This window comes from Hemitrygon akajei, chromosome 5 (genome assembly GCF_048418815.1).
Source record: "Hemitrygon akajei chromosome 5, sHemAka1.3, whole genome shotgun sequence".
Lineage (NCBI taxonomy): Eukaryota > Metazoa > Chordata > Chondrichthyes > Myliobatiformes > Dasyatidae > Hemitrygon > Hemitrygon akajei.
The window spans coordinates 33,766,166-33,780,204 of NC_133128.1; the positions used below are offsets into that span (position 1 = coordinate 33,766,166).

General features: G+C 40.5%; 1 protein-coding gene across 2 annotated transcripts; it reads left to right on the top strand.

Moving 5' to 3' along the window:
* Window positions 1-2: 2 nt before the first annotated feature.
* On the top strand, window positions 3-8,174 carry trmt10c (tRNA methyltransferase 10C, mitochondrial RNase P subunit). Of its 2 annotated transcripts, XR_012098885.1 has the most exons (4): window positions 3-137; window positions 274-460; window positions 3,489-5,037; window positions 7,680-8,174. XR_012098885.1 is itself a non-coding variant. In XM_073045210.1 (3 exons), exon 3 carries the CDS (start codon window positions 3,570-3,572, stop codon window positions 4,860-4,862), a length of 1,293 nt encoding a protein of 430 aa, XP_072901311.1. In that variant the 5' UTR covers window positions 3-137; window positions 274-460; window positions 3,489-3,569; the 3' UTR covers window positions 4,863-8,174. The 2 variants fall into 2 exon arrangements, 1 of the variants encoding a protein (XP_072901311.1); XM_073045210.1 differs by having other exon boundaries at window positions 3,489-8,174.
* Window positions 8,175-14,039: the final 5,865 nt, after the last annotated feature.

Sequence of the window (14,039 nt, forward strand, 5' to 3'; positions counted from 1 at the left end):
GATTTTCACGCTAATTCACGCGATCAGGAATCGCTTATTCCACGACTACATTAATATAAAATTTCGAAAAAATGCTTGCGCGCATATAAACACTATCATCTTTTTGCGGTTAAATAAGAACTGCTGATGAGGGCCTGGTGAGTTCCTCCAGCATTTTGTGTGTGTTGTTAATTACGGTTCTTAGTTAAACGAATCTGTCACAGATCACACAAGGTTACTAGAGCAATTCCATAGTTAACATGAAACGTTGATTTTGTTTTTTTTTCCCAAAAGAACCTGACAGATTTTCTGTGTAACGTGCTGTTTTGACCGTGAGGAGAGTTTGCGGAAAGAAGGGGAGCTGAAAGGGACGGACAGGCACCACGTGAAGTGGAGGGGGTTTCATCGGTTGACATCCGGCCAGGTTTTGGGCTCTTAATTTCATTTCAGACTCTCAGCCTGAACGTCATTCGTCTAACAGGTTCGGAATGATTTTTGTTCATGCAAATATAGACTCCGTTTCTGAGCAAGGCGCCTTATACTCCTTTCATTAAAATGTGAATGATAACGTAGTAAACAAATGCTGGATAATTGACAGAAATATTCATTGAGTCTTTTAGATGTTTTCTGTGCTTTTTGTCACCACCTTCTGAATGCAATTTGTCGTCAGTCCATTACAATCGTGAAGTTTTGTTGCATTTAGTATTTTAAATTAATCAGGTTTCCATAAGCAAATGCAGTACAGTAAGTTGTGGTTTGTGCCTGTGCAATCATTAAGTCCGTTCTGAGTTGAGCGATACATTTCTAGAATGCAACATAGCTAACCTTTTAACCTAACTCTTCCCTCCCTCATAAGCTCCATTTTTCTTTCATCGATGTGCTTATCTAATGCATCTGCTTCTACCGCCACCCGGGCTGTGCGCTTCATGCACCGACCTTTTTCTGTCTATTTAAAAAAACCTCTGATATCCCTCCCCCATATTTTCCTCCTTCGCCTTTAAAGTATGCCCTCTCGTGTTAGTCATTGTCGCCATGGGCGAAAGGCGCACACTATCTATGCCTTCTCTTATTTAATTAGAGAAACAGCACAATAACAGGCCCTCCCAGCCCAATGAGCCCACACTGCCCAATTACACCTACTACCCATATGCCTTTGGGATGTGGGAAGAAACCAGAGCATCTGGCAGAAACCCTCGCAGTGATACGGAGAATGTACAAGCACCTTACAGACAGTGGCGGAACTGAACCCAGATTGCTGGCGCAGTAATATTATTATGCTAACCACTACACCACAGTAGCGTTTACATCTCTTATCAAGTCTCTTCTCATTCTCCTTTGTTCCAAAGAGAAAAGCCCTTGCTTGCTTAGCCTTTCCTCAAGAGACGTGTTCTGTAATCCAGACAGCATCATGGTAAATCTCCTCTGCACCCTCTATAAAGCTTCCACTTCCACAGGCAGGCAAAGCATGGCATCGCCAGTGCTGAAAAATGGAGCAGGTGTGAGGGATACTATAGCCAATTTCTCATATTGGAACATCCAGTGTGTGAGATTGGTGGAGATGGAATCAGAGTCAATAACATGTTTGTGGAGATAAACGCTGCTTATGATTTTGTGAAGGACATGCATGAGGACGACTTCCCATGCAGTGACCTAAAATTTAAAAAGAACATATTTCCTTGTGTTTGCGATAATTCGATCTCCCTGGGAGAGGCTTCAGGAAATAAGGGAGAGTGTAAGAAGTGTAGATGGTAGAAAAGACCCTGAGACCCAGTTTGATTATAACTTGTAACAATTTAGTTATACTTAGTTCCCAGTTAGATCCCAATGGATGTGTTGTTAGTAATGAATATAGTAGACTTGTGTAATTCCATTCCTTGCACATAACAAAACTTTAAAATTCTTTTGGTTCAATCAATTTAGGATGAGTTCTGGGACCTATAGATTATAGAAAAGTCTGTGTTGTCCCTGGATTAGAAAAAGACAGAAAATAAGCAACATTTAATACTGTTGATCATTACTGATTTCTATATATGACTGAATAGTTGAAACCCAGCAATTTTCAGTTAATGCTACTCAATGTCATAGCCCACATGTAAATAACAGCGAATGCCAAAGATCAGCCATTATTTATAAAACCATGCTTCAGTAACAAATTAACAGTTTCAGAGAAGAGTTGATAAGCAAAGTTGGCCCGGAAAAAATCCTAGCTGGTTGAAATTTTGATAACTTTATTGTTTTTTTTTAAGTTAAGAAAAAAAAATCATAAAGCAAAAGTATGGATGCCAGAATAATAATACTCAACAGTGGATGTTGAAAATCTGCAATACGGTAATTGGGGGTACAGATCCGCAGAAGCTAGGGGAGGGGGAGAAAGGGTTAACATTTCAGGTGAATGACCTTTCACCAAGACTAATTAGAAGCAAACTGATTTTAAGATTCTGTAGACATGAGGAGAAAAGAACTAAGGAAAAAGAACTCTGTTATAAAGTGGAAGGCAGGAAATGTTATATGTTAAAAAGAAATCCTTTTAATGCAAAGTGATAAAAGTCCACACGAAATGTAAATACAGATTAATTATTTGAACTTTACAAAAAAAATTGAGGGGGAATTTCTGGAAATATGAAATGAAAATGCCTAATATCTGGAATTGTTGAACTCAGTTTTGAGTTCAGAGACTGTAATGTGTTGAGTCAGAAAACAAAGTGTTGTTTCCTGGCAGTGCTCTGCTGGAACACAGTAAGAGGTGAGGATGGATGAGTCTATGTAGGAATGGGATGGCAGGAAACTTGGGCTTCCATTTGAAGAATGAACTAAAGTGTTTCACAAAATTGTGATCCAATTGGGATTTGGCCTTTTGAGAGTAGTAAAATAAGTTGCATGAAACCAGCAAAGTAAACTTGGATGTTACTTCCTCCTAGAAAAATAGGCAGCTCACTTTTAATTTGTATAGATCATTTCAGTAGTTCCATTTAATATCAGAGAAATTATGCAACACACATCCTGAAATTCTTGTTCTTCGCAGACATCCATGAAAACAAAAAAGTGCCTCAAGGAATGAGTGACGGTAAAAATGTTAGCACCCCAAAGCCCCCCACTCCCCCTTCCCACGCACAAGCAGCAGCAAAGCAATGACCATCCACACCCCCCACCAACTTCTGCAAAAAAAGGCATCAGTACTCCCCCACCCACCAAGCATGCCCCAAGTAACCTCCCAATGTCTTAATTTTTCAGAACAAACATATTGGCTATAAACATAAAGGTAGCTGTCATGAGGCTCTGCTACCTTTTAAACAAAGGTGCCCTGCCATGTCACAATTCAAAAATCACCATTTGTAAGGGAGGTCACATTCAATAGAATTTAATGTAACAAACTCCATACTTCTATAAATGTATGATTTTAAAGAAGTGGAGAGCACTGTATTTCAGACAAAAGATGTAGCAAGAATTTGGTGTGACTTAATTTGGAAATATCTTTTGTAATTCTCTTAATTCTTTTGTCTTAATTACAGGATTAAATATTGCGCTTGGATTTCTTTGGACATTATTGATTATTTGGATTAGAGGAATTTGTTCTTTCAGTATACCGTACTATGTGGCTGCAGGTTACCCATCTCTTCCAAAACCTTGGTAGACATTGCAGTGTACAAGTAAATACATGGGTGAAAACTAAAGCATGTTTGGCCAGGCAACAATTTATGCTCCACACCAGGAGCCTGATTCTTTCGCCATGTCCAAGGACTGAAGAAAATAATGTCAGGCCTGACAAAATAGATTTAGATATTTGGAAGACTGTTCTGAGAGAAACTACAACTGAAGCTTCCAAACAATTACCCTCTGAAGACCTTGGGGACTCATCCCTTACTGCCACAAGAGAACTAATTCAAATGTGGCAATTAGCTGGGAAGGCTGTTCCAGAAAACTTAACGGATGAACAGTTAAAAACATTTCAAGAACTGTCTACTAAATCTGCAAAGAAAAAGTATCTGAAGTATTTAGCAATCAAGGAAGGGAAAAAGAAAGCCACAAAAGAGAAACAAAAATTAAAGCAAGAAACAAGGCTGTTACAGAAAGAAGTCAAAGGTGAGGAAGGAGCTGCATTAAAGAATACTTTTCTTTTACAATTATGGCAACGGTCTTTTGATCTAATGTACAATTGGAAGGCAGCCCAATCTATGATATTTGGACAGCCACTGGTGTTCGATATGAGTTATGAACACTACATGAACCGTAGAGAAATGGAAAATACTGTCTCTCAGCTGATGGAGGGTGAAGGATGCAACAGGAGATCCTTGGACCCATTTCACTTGCATTTCTGTAACCTTAGCTTAGATGGAGGCTATCATAGAGAGCTTTTGAAACGCTATGGAGATGCTTGGCATAATCTCTTAATTACGGCAACACATGAGTCATATATTGACATTTTTCCCAAAGACAAGCTTGTGTATTTAACTGCAGATTCTCCTTTTGTACTGAACACATTTCAGCATGATAAAGTCTACATCATTGGATCAATTGTTGATAAGTCAATCCAAACAGGATTATCTCTTGCAAATGCAAAACGTTTGAAGTTGGCAACTGCACGCCTTCCTTTGGATGAGTATTTGAACTGGAACAGCGGTGCAAAAAATCTTACGTTGAACCAAATGATCAACATTTTGTTGACTGTGAAAGAAACTGGCAACTGGCACAAGGCCCTCAAATTTGTTCCACAAAGGAAACATGAAGGTTTTTTATCAGTCCCACTACAACAAAGATACAGTAGTAGAATCAGGAAACAACATATGTTAAATAATAATGAACCAGAAAAGAAAGCTAAATGGCAAAAGTCAACTTCAGATGCAAATCTTCGTAAAAGAAAACAATGGTGGATGGATGTAGATTAAAGATCCCGAAAATATTTTAAATACTGATTCTACTACAAGAATTACCTTTATTGATTCTCTTCAATTTTCATGATGGATTCCTGTCAAATAATGTAAATTTGGAAAATGATAAAAATATAATTTTAAAGCACATCTTCCCCTGTTCCGTGCACTTATTATAAACAACAATTGGCAGGTAAACTATAACAATAACAATTTGTGCCTATCTCCTTGATTAATAAATAACTGGAAAATTCCAGTTTTGTATTTGAGTTAGCTGATTGATTTAAGGATTTTTGCAGGACATGCTGCCTTGTAGTTCTTACTGTTAATGAGGATAGGATTAAGCTGGTTAAGATGCCCCATTAGTCCAGCTGCGACCCCAGTAATAGTTGTTACCTGAAGACCTGCTTGGTCAAGGAACAATCAGAAAAATGCCAAATGTTTCATAGGAGGGAAGAAATGTTGCATAAAATTTCTTGGTGATAAAAGAACACATTAAAAATGTTATCCCCCTGAGCATAATTGTTCTGTATTCTCCAAATAGTTAATTTGGTTAAGGAAGGAGCAAGGGGTATAATATTTATCCTTAATTCCTTTCTAATTGACAACACTAAAATAAGGGTTCTTGCCTTTGATTGTTGTTCAATGCAAATAATTAACATTTGGAAAGCACAAATAAAATACACAACATATGCTCAGCCATACAAAAAAAAAGAGAATTTCCAATTTTTGCAATATATATCTGATTTATAAAGTTCTAAAACATAGGTATACACACAAACTTGCATAGGAAATCCAAAACTTATTTCTTGTAGACATTTTGCTGTAGTATTAGATATAAAGAATGTTATCCAAGAGAAGATGGTACATCATTATGGAGACCACACTGTGGTCACTTCTACCAGTGTTTTGGTGACTGGAAGCATGTGTAATTAAGTAAACATGCAATTAGATTAAAATGTATATCACTAAAACTGAACTAGCTCAATATCAAAAAGAAAAGCTGTCAGATTTTAAATTAAAATGCAACCCATTTTAATTCCACTTCCCATTCCTATTCCAATATATCCCTCCAACTCCTCCTCTACTGTCGCGATGAGGCCATACTCAGGTTGGAGGAGCAACACTGTATATTCTGTCTGGGTAGCCTCTAACCTGATGGCATGGACATCACCTCCATCTGGTGTTCCTCCCCCTTTTCTTTCTTCAATGGCCTTCTGTCCTTTTCTATCAGATTTCCCCTTCTCCAGCCCTGTATCTCTTTCACCTGACGAAGGGTCTCGGCCTGAAACATCGACAGTGCTTCTCCTTATAGATGCTGCCTGGCCTGCTGTGTTCCACCAGCATTTTGTGTGTGTTGTTTGAATTTCCAGCATCTGCAGATTTCCTCGTGTTATCTCTTTCACCAATCAACTTCCCAACTCCTTACTTCACTCCTCCCTTCCAGTTTCACCTATCACTTTGTGTTTCTTCCTTCTCTTCCCCCAACCCCATAATTTTTTCTCCAGTCTTGAAGGGTCTTGGCCCAAAACATTAACTGTACTCTTTACCATAGATGCTACCTGGCCTGCTGAGTTCCTCCAGCATTTTTTGTGTTGCTCAGGTGAGATACCTGCCAGGTAGTGAGTGATCCAGTACAAGGGATGACCCTGTCCTCACCAATCTACCTGTTGCAGACGCATCTGTCAATGACAGAATTGGAAGGAGTGACAATCACACAACCCCTTCTTCATGTGAAAATGCTTTCTAATATATATTTAAAAAATACAGATTTCTCCAAGAGCTCAACCTGTACAGGAAAATGGGCTGTCAACCTCTAGAGTTCCTGCAGCAGATTATATTATTTTCTGTCTTCAGATTCCAGCATCTGCAGCCTTGTGCAACTCTATGCCTGCTAATGTTTGGGACCACCATCGCGCCGTGTGATAGAAATAATTTGGATCTCAAAATTGGGCATCTAAAGGCACTAAGGACCATCAACAGCTGTAGAAATGTACACTTCTACTAGCTGTATCCTCGTGGCCTGACATATCCCTCACTCCACATTACAATCAGACCTGCCATCACTGAGGGTGGAGATGTTGATGAACCTGCCCTCTGTTAGCCCTCTATAATCACATCTGGCAGTACTGCTGCACTTGATATGATATATTAGGTGCAGACTGCTTGGTTCTGTCCATTGCTTGCACTTTTTCTGCACGGTAAGCACGTGATCCGATTTTACAGCTCTGATGGTTGATGCGTTTTTAGGAATGCCTGGTACTGTCTCAGCATGTCTCATTCTGTTGTTCACAGAGGCAGGGTCATATTACAAAAGGCTCTGTGGCACTACCCAGAGTTAAGAATTCTCATTTGGACTGTCCAGTTTAGCACAACTTTAACAAACAATAAAAAATGAGTCACATCCTTGTTTGCATTGATCAACAAGCAAATGTAGATAAGGAATAATGGAGAGCAATGTATGTGTCTGGATCACAAATGTGAGAACACACAACTTCACCGTTTGGTCACTGAATGACACTAGGCGCAGGGCTGCCCCATAGTTGGCCAGCTACATTGCACAAGTGTCTGTGGACAGGAAGATTGTGATCATGTTCAAGCTAGTGGTGGGTCTAATAACTATTGTCATTTTGAAGTAGTGATGAGTGTGTCATAAATGATATCTTGAGATATTTGTAATGTGATACAAAAATATCTGATTTCTATTGGTGATAAAATCACAGGTACTACTAACACTGGTTTGTAACCTACATTCATAATTGAAGGAAATACTAAGTTTCAGTTAGAGGTTAGTGAAAATGAAAGATGTAATTTTTTTCTCATCCAATTTCACAGATCTCCAAGGGGACTGTGGACTCCAGGTTTAAAAATCCCCGCTCTGGTGGATTCACCTGTACCTTAATGACTGGTTACAGTCGAGATGCAGGGCTGTGTATAAATGACAAGCCAAACCCGTTGAACAGCTGAGGTAAAACTTTGTCAACTGGCTGGACTTTACCCAAACCTGCACTCAGTGGCCTCGATCCCACCACCCATCCCACGATCTCTTTGACCCACTACCATCAGGAGGGAGGTACAGAAGGTTTAGGACTAGAACTACCACACTGGGTAACAGCTTCTCTCCTCAGGCTGTGAGACTAATGAGTACCCTGACATCACTAAGACAGTGGGCTACGCACTACGTTTTGAATTGTATATTATTAACTTACGGTAATATTTTGTTTTATGTGGTGTGTGTAATATATGTTTTGTGGGTGCACCGTGGTCCGGAGGAACATTGTTTAATTTGGTTGTATACACCTACAGTCAGATGATAATAAACGTAAACATCAACTGTCAGCTTGAACCAGTCTGGCCATTCTCCTCTGACCTCTCATTAAGAAGGCTTTTTCGACCATTGAACCGCTGCTTGCTGGATTTTTTTTTTGGGTTTTTCACACCATTATCTGTAAACTCGAGACTGTTGTGCATGAAAATCCCAGAAGATCAGAGGTTTCTCAAATACTCACAGCACCCCATCTGGCACCAACAATAATTCCATGGTCAACGTCACTTAGATCACATTTCTTCCCCATTGCGATGATTGGTCTGAACAACAACAGAATTTGGACTATGCCTGCATGCTTTTTATGCATTCATTGCCTGGTTATAAAGTGGCATGTGAAAGTTTGGGCACCCCTGGTCAAAATTTCTGTTACTGTGAACAGCTAAGCAAGTAAAAGATGTCCAAAAGGCATAAAGTTAAAGATAACACATTTCTTTAATATTTTAAGCAAGATTACTTTTTTATTTCCATCTTTTACAGTTTCAAAATAACAAAAAATTAAAAGGGCCAGAAGCAAAAGTTTGGGCACCCTGCATGGTCACTATTTAGTATCAGCCCCTATGGCAAGTATCACAGCTTGTAAACACTCTTTGTAGCCAGCGAAAAGTCTTTCAATTCTTGTTTGGGGGATTTTCGCCCATTCTTCTTTGCAAAAGGCTTCTAGTTCTGTGAGATTCTTGGGCCGTCTTGCATGCACTGCTCTTTTGAGGTCTATCCACATATTTTCGATGATGTTTAGGTCGGGGGACTGTGAGGGCCATGGCAAAAACTTCAGCTTGCGCCTCTTGAGGTAGTCCATTGTGGATTTTGAGGTGTGTTTAGGATCATTATCCTGTTGTAGAAGCCATCCTCTTTTCATTTTCAGCTTTTTTACAGACGGTGTGATGTTTGCTTCCAGAATTTGCTGGTATTTAAATGAATTCATTCTTCCCTCTACCAGTGAAATGTTCCCCGAGCCACTGGCTGCAACACAAGCCCAAAGCATGATCGATCCACCACCCTCCCCCCCCTCCCCCGTGCTTAACAGTTGAAGAGGTAACACGAGGAAATCTGCAGATGCTGGAAATTCAACCAACACACACAAAATGCTTGTGGAACACAGCAGGCCAGGCAGCATCTATAAGGAGAAGCACTGTCGACGTTTCGGGCTGAGACCCTTTGTCAGTTGAAGAGGTGTTCTTTTCATGAAATTCTGCACCCTTTTTTCTCCAAACATATCTTTACTCATTGCGTTCTCACGGTGACCTTTCATTGGTCAAAACCTGGACCGCTTCACTATAGGGTTGTGGATTGCTGGTCTTGATCGCCTCAGCAGACTGCGAATCTCACGGGTCAACCAGGACTTGCAGTTTGGTAAGACTCAATATGTTCCCAAAGGCATGCACTCATCAACGCTGAAGTTAATTACGGTTGTTCAGATGTTATTACTTATTTGCATTGATTTCGTTCTCTTGATAAGGAAGAATCCAGATGCGAGGGAGGGACAGTGGCCCAGGTTTTGAAGCCTGTTGATTAGTAGTGAGGAGATGATGGTGTTGCACACTGAGTTGGAATTGATAAACAGTGGTCTGACATATATTTTATTGTTTAGGTGTTCCTAGTGGAGAGCCATGTAAGATTGTGTCGGCTGTAGAGCTATTGTAGTGATAGGCAACTTGCAGTGAGTCCAAGTCCTTGCTTGGAACTCAGCCCTCCTCTCTGTAACTGGATATTGGACTTCTTGATGGAAAGACCCCAGTCTGGTAGGGAAATTGTAGAAGCTCCAAGCCCCTGCTCAGGCAGCTCACCCAGTTCTTCTGAGGCAGGTGAGAAACTCTGACTGCAACAGTGAGAGGTTGAAGATGTCTGTGAACACTCCAGCTGATTGGTTGGAACAGATTTTCAATACCCCATCAGGCACACTGTCATTTTGCCCTCACAACGATCTTCCTCAGGCCTTATCTGGACTTATAGAGGAGGCTGGATTGCTGGTCTTGAACACAAAAGATCCAGCCTTCAGCAGACTGGAACTAACAGTTCATTCAGGACATTCACTTTCGGAAGATTCATTATGTTCTTGAAGGCACACACTCATTCATGCAGATCTTGGTAAGTCGGTGACACCCGTGGAATATTCATTCAGATTTGAAGATGAATCTCTGAATATGGTCCAGTCCACTGATTTAGAACAGTTCTATAACCATAACCCCTGCCCCCCCACCCCTCCCTTGACCAGACTATATAACCATAAGATATAGGAGCAGATTTAGGCCATTTGGCCTATTGAGTCTGCTCTGCCATTTCATTACGGCTGATCCAACTTTTCTCTCAATCCCATTCTCCTGCCTTCTTCCTGTAATGTTCCACACCCTGACTAATCAGGAACCTATCAGCTGCCACCTTAAATACACCCAATGATGACCTCCATAGCCACCTGTGGCAATGAATTCCACAGATTCTCTACCCTCTGCTAAAGAAATTCCACCTCATCTCCATTCTAAATTGATGCACCTCTTTTCAGCGGCTGTGTCCTCTGGTCCAAGACTCCCTACTGTAGGAAACATCTTCCCCACAACCACTCTCTTCAGGCCTTTCAACATTTGATAGGGTTCAACAAGATACCACCTCATTCGTCTAAATTCCCAGGAGTACAGGCCCAGAGCCGTCAAATGCTCCTCATCTGATAAGCCTTTCTTACCCGGAATCATTCCTGTGAACCTCCTCTAAACCCTCCCCCAATGTCAACACATCCTTTCTGAGAATAAGGGGTCAAAAACTGCTCATATTACTCCAAGTGTGGCCTCATCAGTGCCTTATAAAGGCTCAGCATTACATCTTGCTTTTATATTCGTCTTCTAGAAATGTATGCTAACATTGCATTTCCCTTCCTCAACAATGACTCAACCTGCAAATTAACTTGGGGACACCTGCACAAGAACTCTCAAGTCTCTTTGCACCTCAGATTTTTGAATGTTCTCATCACAAAAATAATCTACACTTTTATTCCTTCTACTGAAGTGAATGACCATACACGTCCCAACATTGTATTCCATCTGCCACTTCTTTGGCCATTCTCCTAATCTGTCTAAGTCTTTCTGCAGCCTCTCTGCTTCCTCAACACTACTTGCCCCTACACCTATCTTCGTATTGTCCGCTAACTTGGTTACAAAGCCATCAATCCCATCATCCAAATTATTGACACATAACATAAACAGCAATCACAACACAACCCCTGCAACACCCCGAGTCACTGGCAACCAACCAGAAAAAAACTCCCTTTATTCCCACTCTTTACCTCCTGCCAATCAGCTAAGCTCCTATCCATGCTGTTATTTTTCAAGTAACACTGTGGGTTCTTATCTTGTTAAGCAGCATCAAATGGTATACCTTCTCAAAGGCCTTCTGAAAATCCAAGAATGCAACATCCACCAATTCCCCTTTGTCTATACTGCTTGTCATTTCCTCAAAGGATTCCAACTGATTTGTCATTCAAGTTATTTCCTTAAAGAAACTTTACTGACTTTGGCCTGTTTTATCATATGCCTCCAAGTAACCTGAGACCGCATCCTTAACAATTGACTCCAACATCTTCCCAACCACTGAGGTGAGGCTCACTGGTCTATAATTTCCTTTCTTTTGCCTTCCTTCCTTAATGAGTAGAGTGACATTTGCAGTTTTCCAGTCCTCCGGGTCCATGCCAGAATCTAGTGAATCTTGAAAAATGCCTCCACAAACTCTTCAGTTACCTCTTTCAGAACCCTAGGGTGAGTCTATCTGATTTACATCATATCTTTCGGCTTCCCTAGCACCTTCTCTCTAGTAACTGCACTCACTTTGCCCCAAAACTCTTGAACTTCCAGCGTACTGCTTGTGTCTTCCATGGTAAAGACTGATGCTAATTACTTACTCAGTTTGTCCACCATTTCTTTACTACTATTACCCCACCATTGCTATTCTCCAGCATCATTTTCCACTGGACCAATATCTACTCTCACCTGTCTTTTTATGTATCTGAAAAAACTTCTGGTATACTCTTTGATATTATTGGCCAGTTTACCATCATATGTCATTTTTCCCCTCCTTTTGCCTTTTCAGTTGCCCCCGTTGGTTTTTAAAGTTTCTCAATCTTCTAACTTTCCACCGCCTTTTGCTGTTACATGCCTCTCCTTTACTTTTATGTTGTCTTTGACATCCCTTGTCAGCCATGTTTGCCCCATCATGCCTTTAGAATAATTCTTCATCTTTGGGACGCATTTATCCTACTCTTTCTGAATTGCTCTAAGAAACTCCAGTCATTGATGTTCTGCCATAATCACTGTTCAATCAACTTTAGCCAGCTCCTCTTTCATGACCCGGTAATTCCCTTTATTCCACTGTAATACTGATTTGTCTGACTTCAGCTTCTCTCTCTGAAATTGCAGGGTGAATTTTATCATATTATGATCACTGCCTCCTAAGGGTACATTTAAATTAAGCTTCCAATCAAATCCTGTTCAATTCTCAACATTGAATCCAGAATAGCCCTTCCCTGAGCAGGGACAACCACAAGCTCCTCTAAAAAGTCATCTTATTGGCATTCAACAAACTGTCTTGGGATGTAGCACCAACCTGATTTTCCCAATCTACCTTCATATTGTAATCCCCCCCATGACTGTCGTATCATTACCCTTTTCTATCTCGCATTGCAATTTGTATCCCATATCTTTGCTACTGTTTGGAGGCCTGTAGACTCCCATCAGGGTCTTCTTACCCTTGCAGTTTTTTAACTCTACCGACAAGGACTCTACATCTTCCGATAATGTCAGCTCTAATGATTTAATTCTTTACCAACAGAGGCACGTCACCCCCTCTGCTTACCTGCCTGTCCTTTCGATACAATGTGTACCTTGGATGTTAAGTTCCCAACTACAAGCTTGATTTGACGATGCCCACACCATACCTGCCAATCTCTAACTGTGCTACAAGATAATCTCTAACTGCATGCATTCAAATATGCACCTTCATTCCTCCATTTGTCACCCTTTTCAATTTTGTCATGTTACACTGCGACTCACTCCACTGACTGCAATTTTTCCCCCCATCAGCCAGTCCATCCATCACTACAGACCACATCTACTTGTATACCAACTGCCCCATCCTTAGCCCTATTACTCTGGTTCCAGTCTCGGCCTTTATGTTGGGAGTAGAATTACAGTCAAGTGATGGGATTTGAACAAATGTGGGTGTGGGATGGCACAGTAAAGCATTCTTGGTGGTGTAAGAGGTCGAGTGTGTTGGCTTCCCTGGCCCAGCAGGTAACATGTTGGTGGTAGTTTGTCATAAAATAAACTGAGAAATTAGATGAAAATTACATAAAATACAAGTTCAGAGACCTCAACCAGAGTGGAAGACCAGATTTGTAGATAAAAGGTAATATGGGGATAATCAGTCAGAGATAAGACTGCTTAACTGACTACCATCAGAAATCTCAACTATGCAACACTCCAACATATTAAAGTTTTGGGAATGGCAGTCATTCTGGAAAAAACAGCATTACTTAGGACCAGTAGTACCAGGGCCATTCTATTACAAATACTTCGAATTTTGTACTTCAACTTCTGCATTTAAAGTGGTATTAGTACTGTGAAAGAATCAAGGTGAAGTTTCACAGGGGCATAACTTCACTGAAAAGCAAAGTAGGATTAGTGGGGAGAATAACATTCCAGCATTTGTATATGGATTTCATGTTAATCAACTGTTAGAGTATTAATATGCTCATCATCTTTCACATATTTGTTCACCTGGGTATAATTCAGTTTTGAATCTGACCAAATAGGATCTAATATGGCTAATTGCTAATTTGAACAATTTGCTGGAAGAGCTTTGCAGCTTAAGAAGCACGGGGGGGGTGC

Coding starts and splice junctions, on each gene's coding strand:
- trmt10c (XM_073045210.1), top strand. CDS start 3,570: ATGTGGCTGCAGGTTACCCATCTCTTCCAAAACCTTGGTAGACATTGC.